At 42.7% G+C, this 23,735-nt stretch overlaps 1 protein-coding gene across 1 annotated transcript in view; it reads left to right on the forward strand.

The window, feature by feature from the left end:
• Window positions 1-23,735, forward strand: part of LOC109400126 (uncharacterized) — a 195,983-nt gene that overhangs the window by 23,812 nt on the left and 148,436 nt on the right. Inside the window, exons 3-4 of the mRNA XM_062846218.1 lie at window positions 4,530-4,576; window positions 19,706-19,875. Of these exons, the coding sequence (XP_062702202.1) occupies window positions 4,530-4,576; window positions 19,706-19,875 (217 nt within the window). The remainder of the gene's footprint in view (window positions 1-4,529; window positions 4,577-19,705; window positions 19,876-23,735) is intronic.

The following is a 23,735-nucleotide window of genomic DNA, read 5'->3' on the forward strand; positions in this document are numbered from 1 at the left end:
GGTGCCTTTAAGGACAAACGTCTTGAAATCTCGCTTCAAGAGTGCATGAGAACTTAAAACGCACAAATCTCAAGAAGCAAGCTTCAAACAACAATGCATTTTATTATTCTGTTCTTGCTCACTTGTAATAAGCTTAAAATAAGAAGATCAAATGCGCTGGTTATGTTTACGAAGAGATTTGTGCCCTCGAAATCGTGAGTAGGTGCCAAAGTCGGCCATTGTGGCGACCATCTTGGGATTCTAACAAGTCTGTCCTTAACGAATGAAGGTTGGTACTATTCAATGTCATCCAAACATTTTCTTCAGAATAAATCGTCGAATGTTCAATTAATGCATTACTTGTGTATTTGGATATAACTCATGCTTTCATCGAATCTACAAGCGTCATCTGTCTGAAGCGTCTTCAAACGCCCTGACACACTCACAAACGTATGGTAACATCTTGAAACGCAACACTCTGAAAATTTCAAAAATCTCTGAAATCCTCAAGAAGTTCATCTGAGAGCTTGTGAAGTCCTTTTAGCCCTTTAGTTAGAAAAGCCCTGAAATACCTCGATACGCTTTGAAACGCATTGAAACGCCTCTGAAACCCCCGATAAGCCCATCCAAGAGCCTGTGAAGCCCCTTGGACCCCTCCGAAATCTTCTCGAACGATCTGGAACGCTCGGAAACCCCTCCGAACCCCCTGGAATTCCCTTGAAGCTCACATGAGAGCCTTTGAAGCCTCCCTAAAACTCCTTTGTAACCTTCTGAAACGCCCTGAAACGCATTTGAACGCTTTTGAAACCCCCATGAAACTTTCGTAAAGCTCAATAGAAAACCTGTAAAACCTTCTTAGATCACTTCAAACCTTCCTGAAATGAATTGTAACGCCTTTGAAACTCCCTGAAACTGCCGTGAAGCTTACCCATGAGCCCACCTGAGAGCCTGTGAAGTCTCCTTGGACCGCTTCGAAACCTTCCGACACGCCCTGATATGCATCGCAACGCTTTGAAACGTCTTTGAAATCCCATACAACGCATTGTAATGCCTTGAAACGCATTTAAACGCCTTTGAAACTCCCTTGAAACTACAAAGTTTACCCAACAGCCTGTAAAGCATCTCAAACCCCTCTGAAACATGAAATGCGCTGAAACGCATTTTAACTTCTCTGAAACCCCCCGGAAACCCCTTGAAACTCACCTGAGGATCTGTGTAGCCCCCTAGAACCCTTGTAGATCTTCCTAAAAGACTCTGAAATGCGTCTCAAACTGCCCTGGAACTCACTTGAGAGCCTGTGAAGCTACTTAAAACACCAGTGAAACCTGCTAAATTGCCCTGCCTTTAAACGAATTGTAACGCCTATGAAACGCCTCTGATACCCCTGTGAAGCTCGCTTGAGGGCTTATGAAGCCCCTCTACAATCCCTATAAAGCCTTCTGAAACGCTTTTCAAAGCCCCTTGAAACTTCTGCCAAGTTTACCCAAGAGCCTGCGAAGCATCCTGAACCACTCTGAAACCTGAAATGCTGAAACGCATTTTAACTTGTCTGACACCCCCGTGAAGACCTGAGGGTCTGTGTAGCCCCCTAAAACCCTTGTAAATCTTCCTGAAAGACCCTGAAATGCGTCTGAAACTGCCCTGGAACTCACCTGAGAGCCTGTGAAGCTACTTAAAACACCAATGAAACCTCCTAAATTGCCCTGCTTGGAAACGCATTGTAACGCCTATGAAACGCCTCTGATACCCCCGTGAAGCTCACTTGAGGGTTTGTGAAGCCCCCTTAAACCCCTCTGGATACTTCTTTAAACGCCCTGAAATGCTGCATATTGTCGCATACATTCTGAACTTCGGAAGCACAACGAAAACCAGTCCATCGTCGGAATTATTGAAAGTTTGATTGGTTCGAATAGATGAGCTGAGAGGTTTGTTCTACCATTCACCTATAGGCGGGTTGGATTATTTCGGGCCGGTTCTCGTTGCATTCAGATGCAGTCACGTAAAGAGGATACCCTTATTCACGTATTTAACGACCCGGGCTATTCACATGGAAGCACCCATAGTATTGCAACGGATGTGTATTTGATGCGCGAGAAGAGCTATATTCCGATAACGGTATCAATTTTCGTGGTGCCGCGAGTGTGCTCTAGAAGTAGATCCGGAAGGACAACCAAAACTATACAGAGGTACGTGTTGACGAACACCACGACCAATTGGTGTTTTAATCCATCAATCATGGTATCCGACTGAGATAGGGTGTGAGAACGGCTTGTGCGCTCAGTAAAAGTTATACAGCAGTCGATAAATTCCGCTCCGAGACTTTCATATGTTAGAACCTTCGAACCGTTGATCTAAAAGCTGAGAGTATGATCAACTCAAGCCCCTCACATATGTTGGCACTAGATTGGAATGTCCAAGAAGCCATAACCCCCAAACACTTCTTGTTGGGTAGTTCAAAAAGAGTTAAGCAAACACAGAGCCGATCACGTCTTCAGAATGTCTGTGCAGCAACTGATGCCTGATGAAGCATAACATGGACGGCTTCTGGTCCAGGTGGTGGGAGTATCTGTCAACAATTTCAAGGCGCACTAAGTGGTACAGAGATATCAAAACCAATTCAGCTCGGTGATCTGCTCTTCAGCGCTAACGAACAAAAGCGGAACACCTGGTTTATAGGTCAATTCGTTGAAGTCATACGAAGAAAGGACGGAAATACCGGGCAGCCAGTAGTGGTGCGTACGGAATCCGAAGTATTCAGATGTACTGCTATGGATTTCGTTGTTATCGAGATAACTAAAAATGGTGAGGTACCATCCTGTGAACCAGGAAAGCTGACTCGACCTTACGGGTCGATAGATTTTGGTACTACCTTCGACTGTTCATAGTTCCCTTGTTCTCGTATCGGGGGAGGAGGTAGAAACTGAGAACCTTATCTCAGTATCACAACATATTGAACGTTATGCAGCAGAATTGTCAGTGGAATATGAACAAAAGAATTGTTGATAGCTATTACGAATATTTCGAGCGTTTCAATCCGTCACGACAGCGAAACAATCTTCAATTAATTATTATGTATACATTGAATTAGTATAATATCTTCACCACCGGTGGTTGTTTTCCACTCATTCAGTTTACTTTTAGCAAACACGTCAATAGTCTGTTGTTTGTTCAACACCCGAACCAATTATCCTCTCAACCGACAATAATTCAAAAACCAACAATCGACAAGTAGCTATCCGTTCAGGTTTTTGTTCCGAAATTTGATTGTGCCGTTCGGCTGATACTGCTCCTTTCTTTCAACTATCACCCCCATGCCGCATCCACTCGTATCCTCATTCCTCATCAACCTTCCGGCCCCAAATGATATTTATAACCGGTAATTTGCACTACGTATTTGCATTGAATCCATTCATAGCGTCACGGAGGAGCCGAGAGTGTTGAAAAGCCAATTTTACCATGACTCTGCCGTGTAGTTTTGTGCGAATCCAATGCGGCCTGTCCTGTTCCTTCCCTTTCCCAGACAGGTGGATTGTTCGTACCTACCCAGAGACAGTGAGTGTCTGTTTCGCGCTTCCGATTTCGATTGTATCGCATGTTAAACGATTCATTAGCCCGGCTGCCCGGCGGCGACGGGCGACGGCAACGGTGTCCGTCCGAGTCGAGCGTCGTTGAAGAACAGGGTGGCCCAACAATATGCATTAAAAGGCTAATCTGAAGTTCGATTATTTGCACCCTGAAATAGCTTAAGTGAAACTTTGGGCGAAATAGGATAAAATCCAGAACCCTAAACCAAATCGTTTGAAGGTGTTTCTAAATGAACTCGGTGAAATATATACAGAAGGGCATAGCATTATATTTTGTAACTCAATAGTATTGGGAACGGTAAATCATCACCGTAGAACAGTATTTTCTTGCAAAATCTCTTGACCATTTTTTAGTCGAAGTCCCGGTTAAGATCATCAACAGATCGGACATCAGTGAAAAAGTTGACTTTACTTGAACACACTCATACTTTGACCAACTCCCTAGATTGGTTATTCTCTCCAATTGGCTTTTGTATTTTTAGCAAAAGTAGAACTGTTTCCTTCTTTTTAACAAACATTCAGTGAAGTGGAGAATTTCGTAAATTTTAAGCTCATTTTTGCGTCCTCTAAGACTTGTCTAAAACCCCAGGAAACATATTTCGTTACAATTTTTATTGAACTGGAGGTCTAAAACTTCAAGTGTAGAAAGAGAGACCCAAGATTGATCCGATTTGGTGGCTCACTCTTGCGACTACCAATTCTGATGGCGACGCCGAAGACAGGGACGATTGGTCCGAGGCAGGACAGGAAGGGCCAATCGATATCTCGAATATTTCAATTATTTTTCGAAGCACTGCGGGTATCCCTTTGGGTTCCGAAGGGGTTCCTTTCTCGCTTTCCCGCCCTGCCTGACTATCCACCCCGCAATCATGACAGTATATCAAGTAGCTCAGATAAATCAAAACGTTCAATTCAACTGATTGTTTTTTTCTGCTCTTTTTTCCCTTCGTGTCTTTCTCGTTTCAGCTGCCTCAGTCCACGTTCGGCGTATTTCTACGAATTTCCACCTACGGGTAAGTATGATTTTGAATGAGATATTATCGTTAAAAATTAAGACATGATTGCTTGAAGTCATTGCAATCGAGTTGTTATTTTGGTTGAAAACGTGTGTATTGGCAACTATGTAACAGTAGTGTCATGATCCAGTTAATTTTATTGAGGCCCTATAAATGGTCTAAATCAAGCTTGGCCAGGGTTGAAAAATGTCGCGAAATGTCTCTTTAATAAAAACAAATCAATCAATTAAAGTATTTTTGGCTCCGTTTCTATATTTTTCCTGTAAAATATGACAACTTATCCATCATTTGACATATCGATGACATTCGTCGGTCTTCTTCTTATTTTTGTAGAAATATTTTTCCTTAGGTAGTGCGATAACTGGTACAGGCACCCTAACGTAGTGGCAAAAGCTATTATCACAACTGTAGACCTGAAGCTATGGTCTCCGAAGTAGTGATGTTGATCTGGAATATCTCAAAACTATCTTGAAATTTCTCATGATATCCCAGGAGATCACAGATTAAAGTATACAGTTCATTGTGAGACTACCCGAGCAGGAATGAATAACTGCCACATAACTGGAGCATACCAAAGTCAGGTATCATACCAAGACAAGGTATTAGTCGGTTATCCAGGTATTGGAAATTACTTATTTTGGTATTTTGTAGGTATTGATATCATACCTCAACGAGTTATTGGCTTGGTGTTGAGGACTGCTTGGGGTATTTTTCAATTATGGAAAATCGCTATTTGTATGCAAAAATCGCCGATTATTATTTAGGTATTGCCATACCTGATGTCATTATTCACGCGTTATGCACAGAATACACACCAGTTTTTATTTTAGGTATTTTACCTCTTATGCAGGGCTACTTAATACCTCATTCAGGTTGTAGGTATTCGGTTTTCCATACCTGAGTTGGTGATCGCGCAAGTGGTAGGTTCACAAGGCTCGAGAACGACATTTCTTCTCAGGACTGAAACACTTGGTAAACGGTTACATAATTTATTAACTATCACTGCGGATGCAGTGGATTGGCCTACGCTGTGTTTACTATTGAATACATTTGGTGATACATAGCTATTGTATAATAGTAATGGTATGGTTAGAGATCTGCGCCATTGCCCGAACAGTTAGTTCTTCTTCAGCTATTTTCTCCTGCTCGGGTAACTACTGTTATTATCAAGAGCAAAACTTCAGGATAGTTGGAACGACCCTCAATGTCCCATAGGTTCATAATAATATATAGTTGACTTCAGGTTGATCCAGTTCAAATATAGCTAATGTTACGAGTGTAGACCTGAAGTTCTGAACCAATAGATAGTTTGACTGACCTGGAACATTCCCATATTGTCTCTAAATGACATTTGATATTTCAAGAGCTTCACGGATCTCAGCAGGTTATGCTTTGTTATTATTTATAGTGAAAACATATAATGTTATTCTTGTAGATTTGCAGGATTTCATGCAAAGCAGTTAGGACGAATCTGAATGTCCCAAAGGTTTAGGGTAAACAGGTATAATATGCCCCCCTAAGCAGAAATGGCAATATATCTAAAACTGGCGCCTTATTCCATCTATTGTCCACTGCAAATCGTTGTTCCTAAAGTCAGTGAACCCGAGCAGAAGAGAATAACAACAGCATAACAAAATGCGTTATTTTGGCAAAATAACTGCATAATGGAATTAGTAATTTTCATGTTATTAACATAACATATTGAGTTATAAACTTGTCTGTCATAAGCGGCAAAATAACAAGTCACATAACAAAAATTTGTTCCTGAAAAATCAATTTAATAACATATTTTGTTAGTGGCAATAACAACTTAATAACAGTGAATTTGGGAAATATTTCAATAACAAATTTTGATATTAAAGAGTTATTGATAACATTCCGAAAGCAAAATTAGGGTAAAAACTAACTTTTTTTTACTCATTTTTGGGTAATTATTTTAAGTGTGTTATTCTATTTTTAGAGAATAATAGGTCACATAAAAAAAAATTCGAATTCATTATAAAACTTACAAACATCGACGGGATTTGAACCTCCAATCCTGCTATCGTAAATTTTCAGTCGCCTTTACCAATGAGGCTATCACAGCACTTGCAGTGAGGGACGATAGAAGCTTTACTGGTTCTACGTATTGCCAGTTTCCCCATTCCCCCATTTCATGTTTGCCAGTCGGGAAGGGGGGGTTTGCTTCGGCAAACCTGAGCGTCTGTTCTCCAGGAGGAGCGGCTCACAACAGCGTCTGATCCCCATGTTAGGGGCGGCTGATCTACGTCCGAGTGCCAGGGAAGGACTCTAAGCTCAACTGTGTACTATGGTCCTCCGGAAAGTAGGGGGTTGGTGTCAGGCCCTACGAGCCAGCCGTAAAAAACCATTGTAACGGAAAATCAGCATCAGAATAATACGAACCGAGACCAACGGCAACGACCCCAGCGAACAAAAAGGACTTGCGATTGGAAACTCGGTACGTGGAACTGCCGATCTCTCAACTTCATTGGGAGCACCCGCATACTCGCCGATCTACTGAAGGACCGCGGGTTCGGCATCGCAGCGCTGCAGGAGGTGTGTTGGACAGGATCCATGGTGCGAACGTTTAGAGGTAATCATACCATCTACCAGAGCTGCGGCAACACACGCGAGCTGGGAACAGCTTTCATCGTGATGGGTGATATGCAGAGGCGCGTGATCGGTTGGTGGCCGATCGATGAAAGAATGTGCAGGTTGAGGATCAAAGGCCGATTCTTCAACTTCAGCATAATAAACGTGCACAGCCCACACTCCGGAAGTACTGATGATGACAAGGACGCATTTTACGCGCAGCTCGAACGCGAGTACGATCGCTGCCCAAGCCACGACGTCAAGATCATCTTAGGAGATTTGAACGCTCAGGTAGGCCAGGAGGAAGAATTCAGACCGACGATTGGTAAGTTCAGCGCCCACCAGCAGACGAACGAAAACGGCCTACGACTCATTGATTTCGCCGCCTCCAAAAATATGGCCATACGTAGCACCTTTTTCCAACACAGCCTCCCTTATCGTTACACCTGGAGATCACCACAGCAGACGGAATCTCAAATCGACCACGTTCTGATTGACGGACGGCACTTCTCCGACATTATCGACGTCAGGACCTATCGTGGCGCCAACATCGACTCCGACCACTATCTGGTGATGGTCAAACTGCGCCCAAAACTCTCCGTCATCAATAATGTACGGTACCGGAGACCGCCACGGTACAACCTAGAGCGACTGAAGCAACCAAATGTCGCCTCAGCTTACGCGCAGAACCTCGAAGCCGCGTTGCCAGACGAGGGCGAGCTCGATGAGGCCCCTCTAGAGGACTGCTGGAGTACAGTGAAAGCAGCCATCAACGACGCAGCCGAGAGCACCATCGGGTACGTGGAACGGAATCGACGGAACGAATGGTTCGACGAAGAGTGCAGAACGGTTTTGGAGGAGAAGAACGCAGCGAGGGCGGTAATGCTGCAGCAAGGGACTCGACAGAACGTGGAACGTTACAAACAGAAGCGGAAAAAGCAGACCCGCCTCTTTCGGGAGAAAAAGCGCCGCCTGGAAGAAGCGGAGTGTGAAGAAATGGAACTGCTGTGCCGTTCCCAAGAAACACGGAAGTTCTATCAGAAGCTCAACGCATCCCGCAACGGCTTCGTGCCGCGAGCCGAAATATGCAGGGATAAAGACGGAGGCCTCTTGACGGACGGACGTGAGGTGGTCGAAAGGTGGAAGCAGCACTTCGATCAGCACCTGAACGGCGTGGAGAACGTAGGCACGGGAGCCCACGGCAACGGAAGAAACGACGACGCCAGTGCAGCGGAGGACGGAAATGAACCAACTCCCACGCTGAGGGAAGTTAAGGATGCCATTCACCAGCTCAAAACCAACAAAGCAGCTGGTAAGGATGGTATCGCAGCTGAACTCATCAAGATGGGCCCAGAAAAGTTGGCTACCTGTCTGCATCGGCTGATAGTCAGGATCTGGGAAACCGAACAGCTACCGGAGGAGTGGAAGGAAGGGGTAATCTGCCCCATTCACAAGAAAGGCGACCATTTGGAATGTGAGAACTTCAGGGCGATCACAATTTTGAATGCTGCCTACAAAGTGCTATCCCAGATCATTTTCCGTCGTCTGTCACCTAAAACTAATGAGTTCGTGGGAAGTTATCAAGCCGGCTTCATCGACGGCCGGTCGACAACGGACCAGATCTTTACCGTACGGCAAATCCTCCAGAAATGCCGTGAATACCAGGTCCCAACGCATCACCTGTTCATCGACTTCAAAGCGGCATACGACAGTATCGACCGCGCAGAGCTATGGAGAATCATGGACGAAAACGGCTTTCCTGGGAAGCTGACTAGACTGATTAAAGCAACGATGGACGGTGTGCAAAACTGCGTAAGGGTTTCGGGTGAACTATCCAGCTCATTCGAATCTCGCCGGGGACTGCGACAAGGTGACGGACTCTCATGTCTACTCTTCAACATCGCTCTGGAAGGTGTGATGCGACGAGCCGGGCTCAACAGCCGGGGAACGATTTTCACAAAATCCGGTCAATTTGTGTGCTTTGCGGACGACATGGACATTATAGCTAGAACATTTGGAACGGTGGCAGAACTGTACACCCGCCTGAAACGCGAAGCAGCAAAGGTCGGACTGGTGGTGAATGCCTCAAAAACAAAGTACATGCTGGTAGGCGGAACCGAACACGACCGGATCCGTCTGGGTAGTAATGTTACGATAGACGGGGATACTTTCGAGGTGGTGGAGGAATTCGTCTACCTCGGATCCTTACTGACGGCTGACAACAACGTGAGCCGTGAAATTCGGAGGCGCATCATCAGCGGAAGTCGGGCCTACTACGGGCTCCAGAAGAAACTGCGGTCGAAAAAGATTCACCCACGCACCAAATGCACCATGTACAAAACGCTAATAAGACCGGTGATCCTCTACGGGCACGAGACATGGACCATGCTCGAGGAGGACCTACAAGCACTCGGAGTTTTCGAGCGACGCGTGCTAAGAACGATCTTCGGCGGTGTGCAGGAGAACGGTGTGTGGCGGAGAAGAATGAACCACGAGCTCGCTGCACTTTACGGCGAACCCAGCATCCAGAAGGTGGCCAAAGCCGGAAGGATACGGTGGGCAGGGCATGTTGCAAGAATGCCGGACAACAATCCTGCAAAGCTGGTGTTTGCTAACCATCCGGTTGGTACAAGAAGGCGTGGAGCGCAAAGAGCACGATGGGCGGACCAGGTGGAGCGTGACTTGGCGAGCATTGGGCGCGACCGAGGATGGAGAGCGGCAGCCACGAACCGAGTATTGTGGCGTACTATTGTTGATTATGTCTTGTCTTAATGATGTTGAACAAATAAATGTATGTATGTTTGCCAGTCGCAGGACAAAAATAGACAGAAATTTGAATGCAAGATCAAACAATGAACCTCTCTCTCTTACCAACAGCGCTATCGCGGTGCGCAGACATGTGCACTGTAACACTAATAAACAGTGGTGGCGTTCGCATGGCCCGTCGTCGGCTGTTTCGGAACAAAGAGAACGACGAAAAAGTTGCTAGTCGACTATTTATGATTGAGCTTCGTCATGGGGTGCATTTTGGCGGCGACAAAGATTCTTTCCAGACGGAGATGATTTTTTTTTATTTTTTGTTTTGTTCGCGTTGTGAGAACGGCGATTATACATGTACCTACGTGAGCGAAGGTAAAAGGTAATTATATCATATGCCGATATGATTACTTCTGCAGTTGCTGTTTAGTTTTATTCTGTTTTAGATTATTTTTAGTAATGAAAAAAGATATTTATGACATAATGTCGAACAATATATGATCGAATAATAATAGACCGAAAGAAAAAAGTTATAATAGACAAATGCAATCATCAATTGAGCAGAATTGTCTGTATAGTTGACATTTTTAATGATCAGAATTATTTAGTAGGTACCATATTTGCTATCTCCACTCTCACTAACATTCATTACTTCGTAATACATAGTCTGTTCGATACTTTTTGACGTTATAATTAGAGGTTAGAATAGCAGTACTGTTAAAATGACATATAAATTCAACTAAGTTTACTCAATTTTGAGATAAAAAAAAACTCATTTGCAGATGTATCACTTTTTGAAGCTAAAATTTTACTTAACCTATAAGAATTGGGAATCGTAGAAAAGTGATAGGAATTTGGCACCGTAACGGGACTGGGATATTGAAAGAAGGAAATTAATACAAAGATAAACATATCAATAGCTATGATGCTATATTTACCCAAAACTCAAATTATAGCAATGAATAAAATAAAAAATACGGAAGAGTCTGATGAAATTTCTAGAAGTAGCAATGCCTTTATTTTTTACTTCATAATATGAAACAGCAGACAATAAAATAAAGAAGGTAAACTATGTAATGGTTATATCTGCGATAAATTTTCTCCGATTTTGACAATATTGATCTCATTTGATCCAGATTTATTTTTTCCATCAAAAACAAATCCTACTGATCCGATCTGGTCATCGTGAGTTAAGAAAAAACCCGAATTGCCATACACGTGGAATTTTCCATAGACCAGCTGCAATTGGCTTCTTTAGTGGTGTTGAGATAATTCCATATTCACAATCTATACATGCCGAACTGAGCCGAAATCCAAATTTTCATGATCTTTGGTGCCCGGGAACCTATTTAAAAATTTAAAGTGGTATGGCCTCCACTTTAGCATCCTATTCTACATCATATATGATTTCGTGATGGCTGAGAATTCTATATATTTAGACCAACATGTCAGAATGCGAACTTCAGTTTCTCTTTTCCCTAATAGGTGTATTTTCAACTATTCATGTACCTATCTTTCAAATAGGTAGATCCGACTTCATCCTCTGGAACGACAGGGAAAACATGTGAAATACAAAATATTTCTGAAAAATCCCATTCAAAACCATCTACAATTTTGGATTCAGCTGTCTGTATTAGCTTCGTTCAAACAAGTTTACTCCATAAGTTTGACATTTTTATCATTGAAATCCACATGTCAAAGGCGGAATCTGGAACCTCCCTTTGAAAACCTTAAAAACCTTCAATATCGTCTGCTATGTTCTCGTTTAGATGTATGCAGGGTACTGCGCCACTTGGGCAGTGGCTGGTATTTTGGGTACTTTTCAGCTACAACTCAGTCAATTTCAGAAATTTAGCAAAACCTCGCGCCGCCCAGCAGGGACTTTGTTTTGTACACATTACAGCACCTCCATGTCACGTAATATACCACACCTCTTATCAAATGTGATACCGTAAGCGTACCATACTTTGCGCACCTAGGGCCTAACTTTGCGCACTTTTCAAAAAATCGTTAAACAGTTTTTCTGGTGCATTATGCAAACTTTTTCCCACGGAATACTAGCTAGTGATATGGGGCATGCACTTTGTCTCAGTTTGGATGTAATGATAAATTGAAGAGGAAGACAAATTGATGAGTGAATATGCAGTTGCTTTCCCTCAAATGCTGTAAATAACGTTGTAGAATGACGTAGGTTTTGTTTCAAAATTTGTTTTAGTTTAGATAGCAATACCTTAAAGTATTTGTGCACTCTCAATAATACAATAATAACCAAACTTGTTCCACAACAGAATGTAATATTGAAATGTTATTTAAGGGCTGCATACCAATTGCTTGGTCATAACAAAATAAGATTGTCCAACAAAACATGTTATGGAAACGTAATGCCTTGATAATTCAATAATAACAAAACAAGATATAAAAACAGGCTATACATATACTGGCGTGAGTGAGAAATGGACAAATTGAGGTGAAATTTGCGAAAAAGTTACTCGTCCTCTCGGTGAGACTCGAACTCACGACTCCTACTGAGTTCGAGTCTCACCGAGAGGACGAGTAACTTTTTCGCAAATTTCACCTCAATTTGTCCATTTCTCACTCACTCCAGTATATGTAAAGTCTAGCTTTTGGAATAAAGTAAAACTTCCATTCGGCTGGTTAAGCCGCAAAAATCGATAATTAATTAATTTAATTATATAAAAACAGGTTTTGTGATTTCGTAGTTATTAATTTGATATTCCCCTCTGCTCGGGAAGTGTTGCATGCGAACATTGCCTTCGGAGGGGCGGCTATGGAAGCATTGAAACGTTTTTCGAAAACGTTCAAAATCTGCCTTTTCAAAACAAACGGAGCAATACGCCCCACCAAAAGAAAAACGTCCAGCCCCGTGTAAAAAAAAAACTGTCCCAGAGAATAATTGCACCGCATGCTTATCCTAGGAGGGTCTTTTACCAACTGCATAAAAATTGTAAAAACCGCAAGCGAACAAAACTAGCTTCGTTTACAACGAAGTCAGCTTACAAGTGGTAAAATATTACGCCAAAAGCCTCGATTTCAGACTTTTTGATATATTGCTTTTCTGTACCAATCAACTAACGGACCAGCTTGATAGCAATTATTCTTCAATATTTAAGATTTCTTATCGATCACGCATGCAAAAAGCACTTGAATCGCTAGACCAAATTTTGGCAATCTCAGACCCCCCCCTCCCCCCTCGTAGACTTTTGTCCATACATAAATTTTGGAATTTGTATGGAGCGTAGACTTTGGCCAGACCCCCCTCCCCCCAAAAAGTCTACGTGATTTATGAACGGCCCCTATAGTAAAAAAGTAGACTTCAGATTGGTCCAGTAACCACGGATAAATATGCAACGTTACCCAGTATAACAGATATGGCTGTTGTTACGAATGTAGACCTGAAGTCCTGAACTACAAGGTAGTATGACTGACCTGGAATATCCCTATAGTATCTATAAATGGCATTGTAGATGTGAAGAGCTTCACGGATTCCTGTAGGTTATGCAATGCTATTAATTGTGGCGAAAATACATAACATTATTTTTGTAGATTTGAAGGACTTTACTAAAGGACAGTTTGAAACACCTAGATTATATAACACCTTTTGATATTCTTGACGAAGGCCAAATGGATACATATAATCGAAACCCACATCAGCTTTTATAACGACTGGTATGTCAATTATTTCGTTTTTCCAAAATTCACGGTGTTCAAAATGGTCTAGGTTGTCAATGAAGTCCCAAATACAAATATCCCCATTTTCCCTAATAGAAGACTCAATTTGCAACAACTTTGCCGAAGACAGTATTCTGTTATTTCTGTTTCATCGAATGGGAGAATTTATTCAGCCGTTTCTATATTGGGGCCATATATGACCCCTCCGGCTCCAACAATTCTGAAATCCCTTGAAGCCCTTTAAAAAGCTAGCAAAAACACCCCTCTAACTCACTGGGACCGCTCTGAAGCCACCCCGTTAACTCACTAGAACTTCTGGAACCTGAAGTCCCTCCTCTCTCAAACGCTTCGGAAACCTCATGAAACCCCTTGAAACGTTCTGGAATCTGATATTCCCTGAATACCCGCAAAAGCCACTTAAAACCCTGTGAAAACCCCTGAAACTTACTGAAACACTCCTAAATTGCCTTTTAAGCCCTTGAAACATCCGACAAACTCCTAGAAACGCCTGGGGGTTTCAGGCTGGATTTCATACCCCCTTAATAGAAGCTCGACGTTCTGAAATCCCCAAGTAACCTCCGAATACCCCGAAACTCCTTAAAACACCTTGAAACTTTATTGAAACCACTTTTGACTTCCTGAGGTCCCCACGAAACTCCTTAAAACTCTCTTGAAACATCACTGAAATCTCTTAAAACCACCTAAGGTTCTCTGAAACGTCACTTAAAGCCCATGAAACGCTAGGTCTAATAACTGGACACTGCCTCTGCAGATACCATCTACAAAAGATCGGAGCAATCCAAACCTCAAATTGCCGCTTCTGTGACGAGGAGAGGGAAACATCAGAACACATCCTCTGCTATTGCAGTGCACTCACTCAACGTAGGTTCAAAGTTCTCAGCAAGCCCTTTTTAGGGCCTGCTGACATATGGATCTTATCTCCCAAGGACGTGGTTGGCTTCATAAAGCTAGTCTCGCCAGAATGGGGGAGTCACATACTGTAACTCAGGATCTCTATTCATCAATAATAGATGGTCTTGAGTTCAGTCGATACCAAGGTATCTCAGTGACAAATATGTTACTGAGATAACTTGCGTACCTCACAGCAAAAGAGTATATCACAATAGTTCTAAAATCTGGACGCAGTGATCTTCACCCGACAAACGAGAGAAAAAAAACGCTAGGTAACGTTTCTGAAACACCCTTTAAGTCCAATGAGCCTTCCTTGATATTTCTCCTCAACCCCCTGGATCTTCAGGTATCTGGAGAATATAATTAATTCGTAAAAACATGACTTTTCATGCAAAAGCTCAAATGCAATGCTCAAATAATAGACTCAACTAATTGTGTCTACGAGATGAACCAGCCGAGGACTGAAAATCTCGATAATAAAGAAAAATAATTATAACAACTGATTGTGTTAAAGTTGTGCACAGTTGTTTAGGAGCTGAAATGGGACCAAAACAGTCTTGAGAAAACAGCTAAGATGGCCCACTTTAATAATAATCTTTTGCCACTACATTTTACAAACGTTAAATCTAGTCCAAGCGGAATTATCTTTGCAAACTTTAGCTTCTTCCGTCACTACTAAACGTAGGTATTTATTATTATTTTTTTTCGCCAACAAATAGATGAGAGTAATGTTACTGGTCGTGGTCAGAGATTATATACAGTTCGCGAGAATAAGTGTTGCTCCTGGGTATTTGAGATGGGGCTAGGGGGTTTCCAGGAAGTTCCCAGAGACCCCAAAATTGAGGCTTTCAATGGACTTCAGGGGATTTCAGGACTCACGCATGTCATATAAGAATTACGGCAGTGCAAGTTTTGGTTATACAGATGTTAATTTGATGTAATTCTAACATAATGTTAGAATTACATCAAATTCACTTCTATACAACCAAAACTTGCGCAGTCATAACTCTTATATGATATGTGTGTTGCTTGGGCTTTTAATAGCGTTCGGAAAGGTTGCGTTGGCGTTTTAATGCTATTAAGAAGATTTCAGGAGAGTTTCAATAGTATTACGGGAGCTTCAGGGACGTTTCAAGGAATTTTTACAACATTTCAGGAAGGGTCCCAGGAGCCTTTAAAAAGCGTTACAAGGGGCTTCAGGGGCGTTTCAAGGCATTTCAGATAGTTAAGAGCAGGGTTGACAATCGTCCTTCTCGTCACCACTGCGTGAAGATAACAATAAAACAATCTTCGTCCGAAAGAACAACGGTGACGATTAGCCTTTTCGTCGCCGACTGCGGGCGTCACGACGAAGCTCAATCATAAATAGTCATCCACCAACTTTTTCGTCGTCCTCTTTGTTCTCTGGAAATGAGCGACGACAGGCCAAGCGAACGCCAACTGGAAATAGCTTTTATTGGCGTTTCGGCACTTACGGTGATGTGAAACCTCACTAGCTCAGTTGGTAAGAGCGCTGGATTGGCAATGTAGAGGTTCGTTGTTTGATTCCAGGTGCAGTTATTTTTTTATCAAAATCTTTTTTTTGTGTGTGTTGCTGGTGGCGACATTGACTCCGTCGGCTAGACGCACTTGGACAAAGAGCGAAACAAAACGAATGAAGATTTTGTTTTCGTCACGACGCAAGCCCTTCACGACGATTCGCTGGCTTAAATGAGTCATCCGATGAGGAACGAGCAACGATGACGATCTAGTTTTCGTTCTCGTCGTCGACTTTTTTGGTCGTACGGCGACGATTTTCAGCCCTGGTTAAGAGGGTTTCAAGGGCGTTTTGAGAGAGTTCAAAGAGGTTTTAGAGGTGTTGGATTACATATCAGGGGCATTTCAAGGGGTTTTTAAGTATATTTCAGAGGGTTTCTGGTACCTTTTGAAGACGTTCCAAGGGGTTTCAGGAGTATTTAGAACAGATTACGAAGATTTAAGGGCATTTCAATGGGTTTATGCAGCTTTCATGGGGGCTTCAATAGTTTATTTGAATGGGCTCAGGACTTCAAGGGTGTTAAAGAGTATTTTTAAGGGATTGCGAGGATTTCTTGAGCATTTCAATAGTAAGATGCGCCCAGAGACTCCCTTAAACATCCTGAACCCCGTGAAATTCCTCTGAGATCTTCTAGAACGCTCCTGAGATTCTCTGGATAGTTTCTGACACTCTAGACTTCAGACACTTCAGACTTTTTTAAACGCCTCTGAGCTTCCCTAAAACCGCCTGGAGCACAGACCCCCTAAAATGCCCTTGAGACCCCCTGGAACACCCCTTAAGCCCGCTGGAACCCAGTGGTACGGTCTGATATCCCCTGAAACTTTCTGAAAAGTCCGTGAGAACTCCAGGTACTCCCATGAAACCTCCGGATATTACCTAAACGCCCCCTCAAGATCCCCAGAACTGCCCAGAGACCATCTCAACCACCTATGACACCCCTGAAACCCCCTGCAACCCTCCTAAAACCCCCATGGGATCCCCTGAAACGCTTCTGAGTCGTCCTGTAACCCTCCTGGTGCCGTTTGGATACCCTGAAATGCTCCAGAGACCTTACGAAACCCCCTGGAAACGCTGCTGAGACCTCCTGTATATATAGATTTTTTTTTTAGAAATAAAATCTATTTTCTGAAAAGTAATACTTTTGAACTAATTTAATCAAAACATTGTACACGGTTAGATACAGCACGTATCTTACTGTGTACAAAAAAATCAAATGAATTGGTCCAGATGGTGATTTTTTTTACTAAAGGGCGAACACGATGAAATTACCACACGGAAAATATTGTACAACGTTTGATTGCGTTCGTCAAAAAAGCTAATTTTTTGACCATGATTAGTATATTATGTGTAGCTAATACCAAAAAATTTTCATTAAAATCGGTTGAGTATTGGCGCATATATTGTCGATATCATAAAATGAGATTTTAGAAAATTTGTGCACCCATTTCAAAAAATTACTTATTTAATTATTATTAAATCGGTTCAGTACTGTTTCTAGTAAATATCCAAAGCTCAAATCGTTTCAAGGTAAATTTTAGATACTTTTTGACCATTTTTAGTTCTGCGTGCACTATTTTGACTGTAGAAATGGTAACACTGTCCCGATTTTTATAAAACTTTGATAGTGTAAAATTGTTGTGTTAAACTGTTTACAGTGAAAATTTCAGCCATTTTTGTTGAGTACTTTCAAAGTAAGCGCAGTTTGAATTTCACTATACCAAAAAGCACATCTGCTTATTGTGACATAGTGCGACATATACGGCTATAACTTTTTAACGGCATGATCAAATTGAATGAAATTTTGACAAACTACTTCTACATACATACTTCACGTACATAAAAATTTTCATTGAAATAGGTTCAGTATTTTTGGTGCCAGCAAACGGCAAAAAACAGCAAAAAAGTGATATTTTCCAAAATGTTTGTTTGCACAAGATTCTCAAGTGGCAATTTCCTTGTTTCAACGATATCTCCGCCAATACTCAACCGATTTGAAAGAAAGTTTTATGGTATTAGCTACACATAATATACTATTCATAGTGAAAAAATTAGCTATTTTGGCGAACGCAATCAAAAGTTATACAATATTTTCTGCGTGGCAATTTCATCGTGTTCGCCCTTTATCGTGGCTAAAATATTTTTTTTTGAAAATTTCTCCGGACTTTCTAAATAGTTTTTCCGACTTTTGTAACCGATTTTCCTTAACTATGAATTATATTGTGGAAACAATTTTCATTTTGTATTTTTTGTTTTTCTATTGCTGAGAAAATTTGCTTATGATCTCACAAAAAAAATGTATCTACGTTGCTTCGTTCTTGAGTTATGATTTTTCAAATTAGGTGGTGTCTGTGGAAAATGTTTGTTTTCCACTGGTGTTTCCGGTAATTTAGGCGACCCCGATTTTTTTCAATTTAGTTATTGTTCATATATATATAAACCCTACATGTGAAAAAAAAATCATTAAATTTTGAGAACCTTCGTACAAATTTGTATGATAATCAAAAAACTCCCCAGCACTGACAAAATTATGCCAAAAAAAAGCCCAAAACTGGAGTTCCTGTCCAAATGGTCCTGCACTCTATATAGTGGAAATCTACACCCACAGGCGACGGCGAAACTCAACAGCTCCGTAGACTGGCGGTAAAGAAGCGTTTATCTGTCGTATATGGAGTCGAGAGTTCGATTCTCACCAGGACAAGTGATTCAAAATTTTAATTTGCCCATTGAGTACGTGTTTTTCTGATGTAAATCGATGCCAAAACTTGAAGTATCGAGTAGATTTAAAAAAAAAAATCACTTGTGGATGTAAGCCAAAATTTCAGCAATTCTTTTACGAGTTCATAAACTTTTACACTTCTGCTTTTTATTAGCACAAATGCATACACCCAACTGCAGTCCTCAGCTAAATCGATACAATTCCTCCAATCATCTATTCATCAATAGGTGCTGCTTGACATACAAAAAAACGATGCTTATTGAATATTTGATTACTTCGCCTCTGTGACGACGACCAATTCCCGTGATTGCGGCTAGATCAAACGCGAGCTCTCCGTCGCCGAGTCTGCCCGTCTCGCCATCAATAACGCGATATTAATTGAGTTGTATCGGTGGTGCCAGCAGTTCGCTGCAGGTATTAGGCGAGAATTGGATTGTGATTCGGTTTTTGATTATTGAATCCTAATTTATCCAGGATTGATGTCGATGGACTTACTTGTTGGGAGGGTGTATATTTAGTCGAATAGATAATTTCTGTCCGGTGGATCTAACAATTTTTCATTTTTCCTTTAAGGATTAGTTTCACAGTAAAATATAAATGTTAAATGGGTCATGCAGTTTATAGACAGCGACAATACAAATTAGAAGCGGACCTGGTTGAAAGACTTTGGCTAATAAAGAAAAAAAATAGTAGTTAAGAATGTTATAAACATGTGAATGTTTCGAAAAAAACTAATAAATAGGCAGTCACACGCCGTCGCCAATTTAAACATCGACTCGATTTCAATGCGTAATATCATCATCATGATCAGCGTTGTTTCTGCATGCCGATTGCCGCCCACCAACCAGATTTTCCTCCGTACTAATCCGTTCATATTTATTCTTCTCGTTTCACGCATCCTCCACATCCATCCATCCATCAGACGGTCGCGAGACGAGCAAAAAGCGCACGACTCTGGCGCGACTTTTGAGAGGATTAAAGACTGTTAATAGACGTGATAGATCAAATCAAAACAACGGAACCGGCACCGGAGGCGGCAGTGGCACCAGCACCGTTGGCAACAACGCCGCCGGATCAGCGACGCAGGCACGGGTAAGCTTCTTTATTATTGGATGGTGCTAGAGATTGCTTTTTCTCCTCGAGTCTCGGCTCGATTCTCGTGGGAGTTGGGTGGGAAAAAGGTGGATTAAATACGGAGGAAACGAAACGAAACGAATCGAAGCGGTATGTTGCCATAGGATAGGTAGGAGGATTATTACCTCGTGCCGTGAAGCTGAAAGCAATCAGCGAACGGTGAGGCCTTATTATTCTAACGTTAAGAGCTTTCAAAGAAGGTTGATTTTCATATCGTGAGGTGGGTTTTGTTTGGAAGAAGCCTCGTTATGAGAAGATTTTCATCATGTTAGAGTTGAGATTATATGTAGCAACACCCTATTTGGGACACGTTTTACCTACAGGGGGTTCATCTATGTTGGTCTTGACAATCATTTAATTGCATTTACATTATAATAAGAAAAGCACATAATCAATAGTGATACATACCTGCACGACAATGTTCGGTTTGCGGCATCCCTTCACAATCCTCGGTCATACCCAATTCTCGACAAATCACGCTCCACCTGGTTCTCCCGTGGTGCCTTCTACGATCCATGTTTTTTTGTACCGATCGGATCAATAGCGAACACCACTTTTTTAGTGTTGTTGTCCGGCATACTCAAATCATGCCTTGCCCATCTTGTACTTCCAGATTTTGCCACCTTCCGAATGCTAGTTACTCTGCAGAGTGCAACGAGCTCGTGGTTCATTCTTCGCCGCCACACACCGTTCTTCTGTACACTTCAAAGATGATCCTAAGAATCCGACGCTCGAAAACTTCGAGTAATTGCAGGTTTTCCACGAGTATAGTCCAGGTCTCGTACCCGTAGAGAACCCCTGGTTTTATCAGTGAATTGTACATGGTGCATTTGATGCGAGGGTTAATCCTTTTCGACTGGTTCTTGTGGAACCCACCCGACTTCCGCTGATAATGCGCCTCAATATTTCATGGCTCACGTTGTTGTCTTTTGCTGAAACGGATCCGCGCAGTATTTAACCACTTCTAAAGTGTACCGACTATTCGTAAGACTGCTGCTTTGTCTAGCTCTGTCGTTCGCAGTTCCATTTACCTGTTTTTGACGCATTCATCATTAGTCCAACCTTTGCTGCTTCACGTTTTAGGTGGTTATTTCGCGAATTTCGTAAAAATCTTGCCCTGTCTGTTGAGCCGGGTTGGTCACCCAAGTAACCACGGTGCTGAAGCCTTGTTGCATGCAGATATACGGTGTATTTAGAGCAATCATTACTTTACATGCAAACTTAAGGTTGACTTAAAGTGGAAATGGGCAATAATAGAATCAAATTACGATCATACTGGTATAATCTTGAATCAGTCGCATAATTGCCATTTCCACTTTAAATCAACCTTAAGTGTTCATGCAAAGTAATGATTGCTCTAAATACACCGTATATCTGCATGCAATAAGGCTTCAGCACCTTGGTAACTTGGGCAGTGATTCCCAACCGTTTCAACAGCGGAACGATAACATATGTGCCAGTGATGAATTCGCATGAAGGTTTCCATAGCCAGCCGTCACTTATTTCTCCAGTGGCCAATTCGGTATCTTTTCAAGTCCCAGCGGCCAGTATTGCGATGCATGGCCTTGCAGTGGCCAGCGCGGCATCAGTGAATATCCCGGCGGCGATCAACGCGAGACAAGGGAATTCGTATGAAGCCATCAATTATCCAGCGCACCAGCAGGGAATGGGATTTAACCCAGTACCATCTCCAAGTTGTGGGGCACATGCGGTCAACTTCAACACTCCAACTGCTCAGCACAACATTGGTGGAGAAGTCACTGGTTGAACAGCTCGTCCTACATGGACCTGTATCATCACTGTGCAAGTGCATGCAGTGGACTAATGGTGTCAAGAGAATTGAGGAAGATTCGATGAAAGTGCAGGTCCAGATTTCCGGTGTGGGATAACGCAAACAGTTCCAACTGAGAGGTGTGTAGACCGTGGAGAGTTTGGATCTTCCTCGGCAGTCATTGCACTTCAAGGAACTAGAGGATCGCTTCGCTTATCTACGGGGACTTCCAGTTCTGAGCTATGACAATGTCGTTCCAGGGATTTTGATTGGTCTGGATAACACCAGTGTGAAGAACTCACTCAAACAACGCGAGGGCAAGGAAGGCGAACCCTTCGCCGCATAACCAGGTTAGGATGGGTGGTGTATGGCTGCACTGGACCAACGGACCAAGTTACTTCGCACCGGGTACTCCCTGTTTGCGCTCGTACCCACGACGACGATCTTGATGGCTTGATCAAGCAGTTCTTTTCGACGGAGAGCGTAGGCGTGTCTGTTGCGAAACCGGTACGGACTCCTTCCGGTCGATACCAGAACGGCCTGCTTTGGAAGTACGACGACTTCGAATTTCCCACCAGCCGTCCGATGGCTGAGCGGTGCCTGAAATGTATTTAACGTCGCCTGTCCAAGTCACCGGAGCTGTACACCAAGATGAGGCAACAGATAGCTGATTACCAGACGAAAGGCTACGCACATGGAGCTTCGCAGCAAAAACTGGATAAGTCGGACCCTAATCGCATCTGGTATTTACCCTTAGGTATCGTTGTGAATCCCCGGAGAAGTTGCGAATCATCTGCGATGCGGCAGTTGTTGTACAAGGAGTATCGTTCAACTCGGCTCTACTGTTGGTGCCTCTTCAAGCGGTGCTCTGCCGTCAAAAAGAAATTGCGATTAGCACCGATATTATGGAAATGTTCCATCAGGTGGAGGTGAGGCCAGAGGATCGACATGCTCAGAGGTTTCTGTGGCGTGACAAACCGGAGGACCCAATACAAGTGTTTGTTATGGACGTGGTCAAATTCAGTTCAACTTGCTCACCATGCTCTTCACAATTTGCGAAGAATATAAACGCAATGGAATATTCGATGGAACTCCCAGAAGCAGCTGCGGCAATAATAGAGAACCACTACGTCGACGACTGTCTGCTGGCATGCGATTCAGCTAGCATCGGATGTACGAACAGTGCACGCTCGAGGAGGCTTCCAGATACGACACTGGATGTCAAACTCACCCGAAGTGTTGAGGCGCATCGGAGAGCAAAATTCGCAAGAAGTGAAAAGCTTTGTGATGGACAAGGACAGTCAGCAAGAACGCTTCCTGGGAATGGTCTGAAGACGCGTTTTCTTATACGATCAGCTTCAGAAGATATTTGGAGCGTCTGTTCGACGCAGCGGTTTCTCCCACCAAACGAGAGGTGTTAAGACTGGAGGTGAGCCTGTTTGACCCGTTAGGTCTCGTCGCATCCTTTGTCATCGATGGGAAAGTCATCATCCAGGAGGTTTGGAGATCGAAGGTCGGCTGGTATGAGCAAATTCTCGGCGAAATACATCCACGTTGGCAGCAATGGTTGGAGATACTTCGGTCGCTGGACAAAGTGAAGATCCCGCGGTGCTTTTTTTTTCGGATACAGCCAAAAAGCCTATGAATCGTTGGAGTTGCACGTGTTCGTAGACGCAAGCGAAAGCGCGTTCGCTGCCGCTGCTTACTTCAGAGTTGTGGACAACGGAACAATCCGGTGCTGTTTGATGAGTGCAAAGACCAAAGTAGCTCCATTATAATCGATGGGGATACCTCGTCTGGAACTTCAGGCAGCAACAATTGGAATCTCAATGAGAGCGAAAGAGAGGGTGAGTGTTTCGTGCAGAGCCCTATAGGTCACTGCATAAAATTCACTCCTTCTCTTTCACTCCTACAGTAATTTTGTAAACAACTAGGGAATAATGCGCATTCTGCGATACAGACTTCAAAGATAAACATGTTTCGTGGATTTATCTTCAAGACGCATCGTAATCAATGTATCGAAGTCTGTAAAATAGTGTCTCTGGTG

The sequence above is a fragment of the Aedes albopictus genome, chromosome 1 (genome assembly GCF_035046485.1).
Source record: "Aedes albopictus strain Foshan chromosome 1, AalbF5, whole genome shotgun sequence".
NCBI classification, from domain to species: Eukaryota; Metazoa; Arthropoda; class Insecta; order Diptera; family Culicidae; genus Aedes; species Aedes albopictus.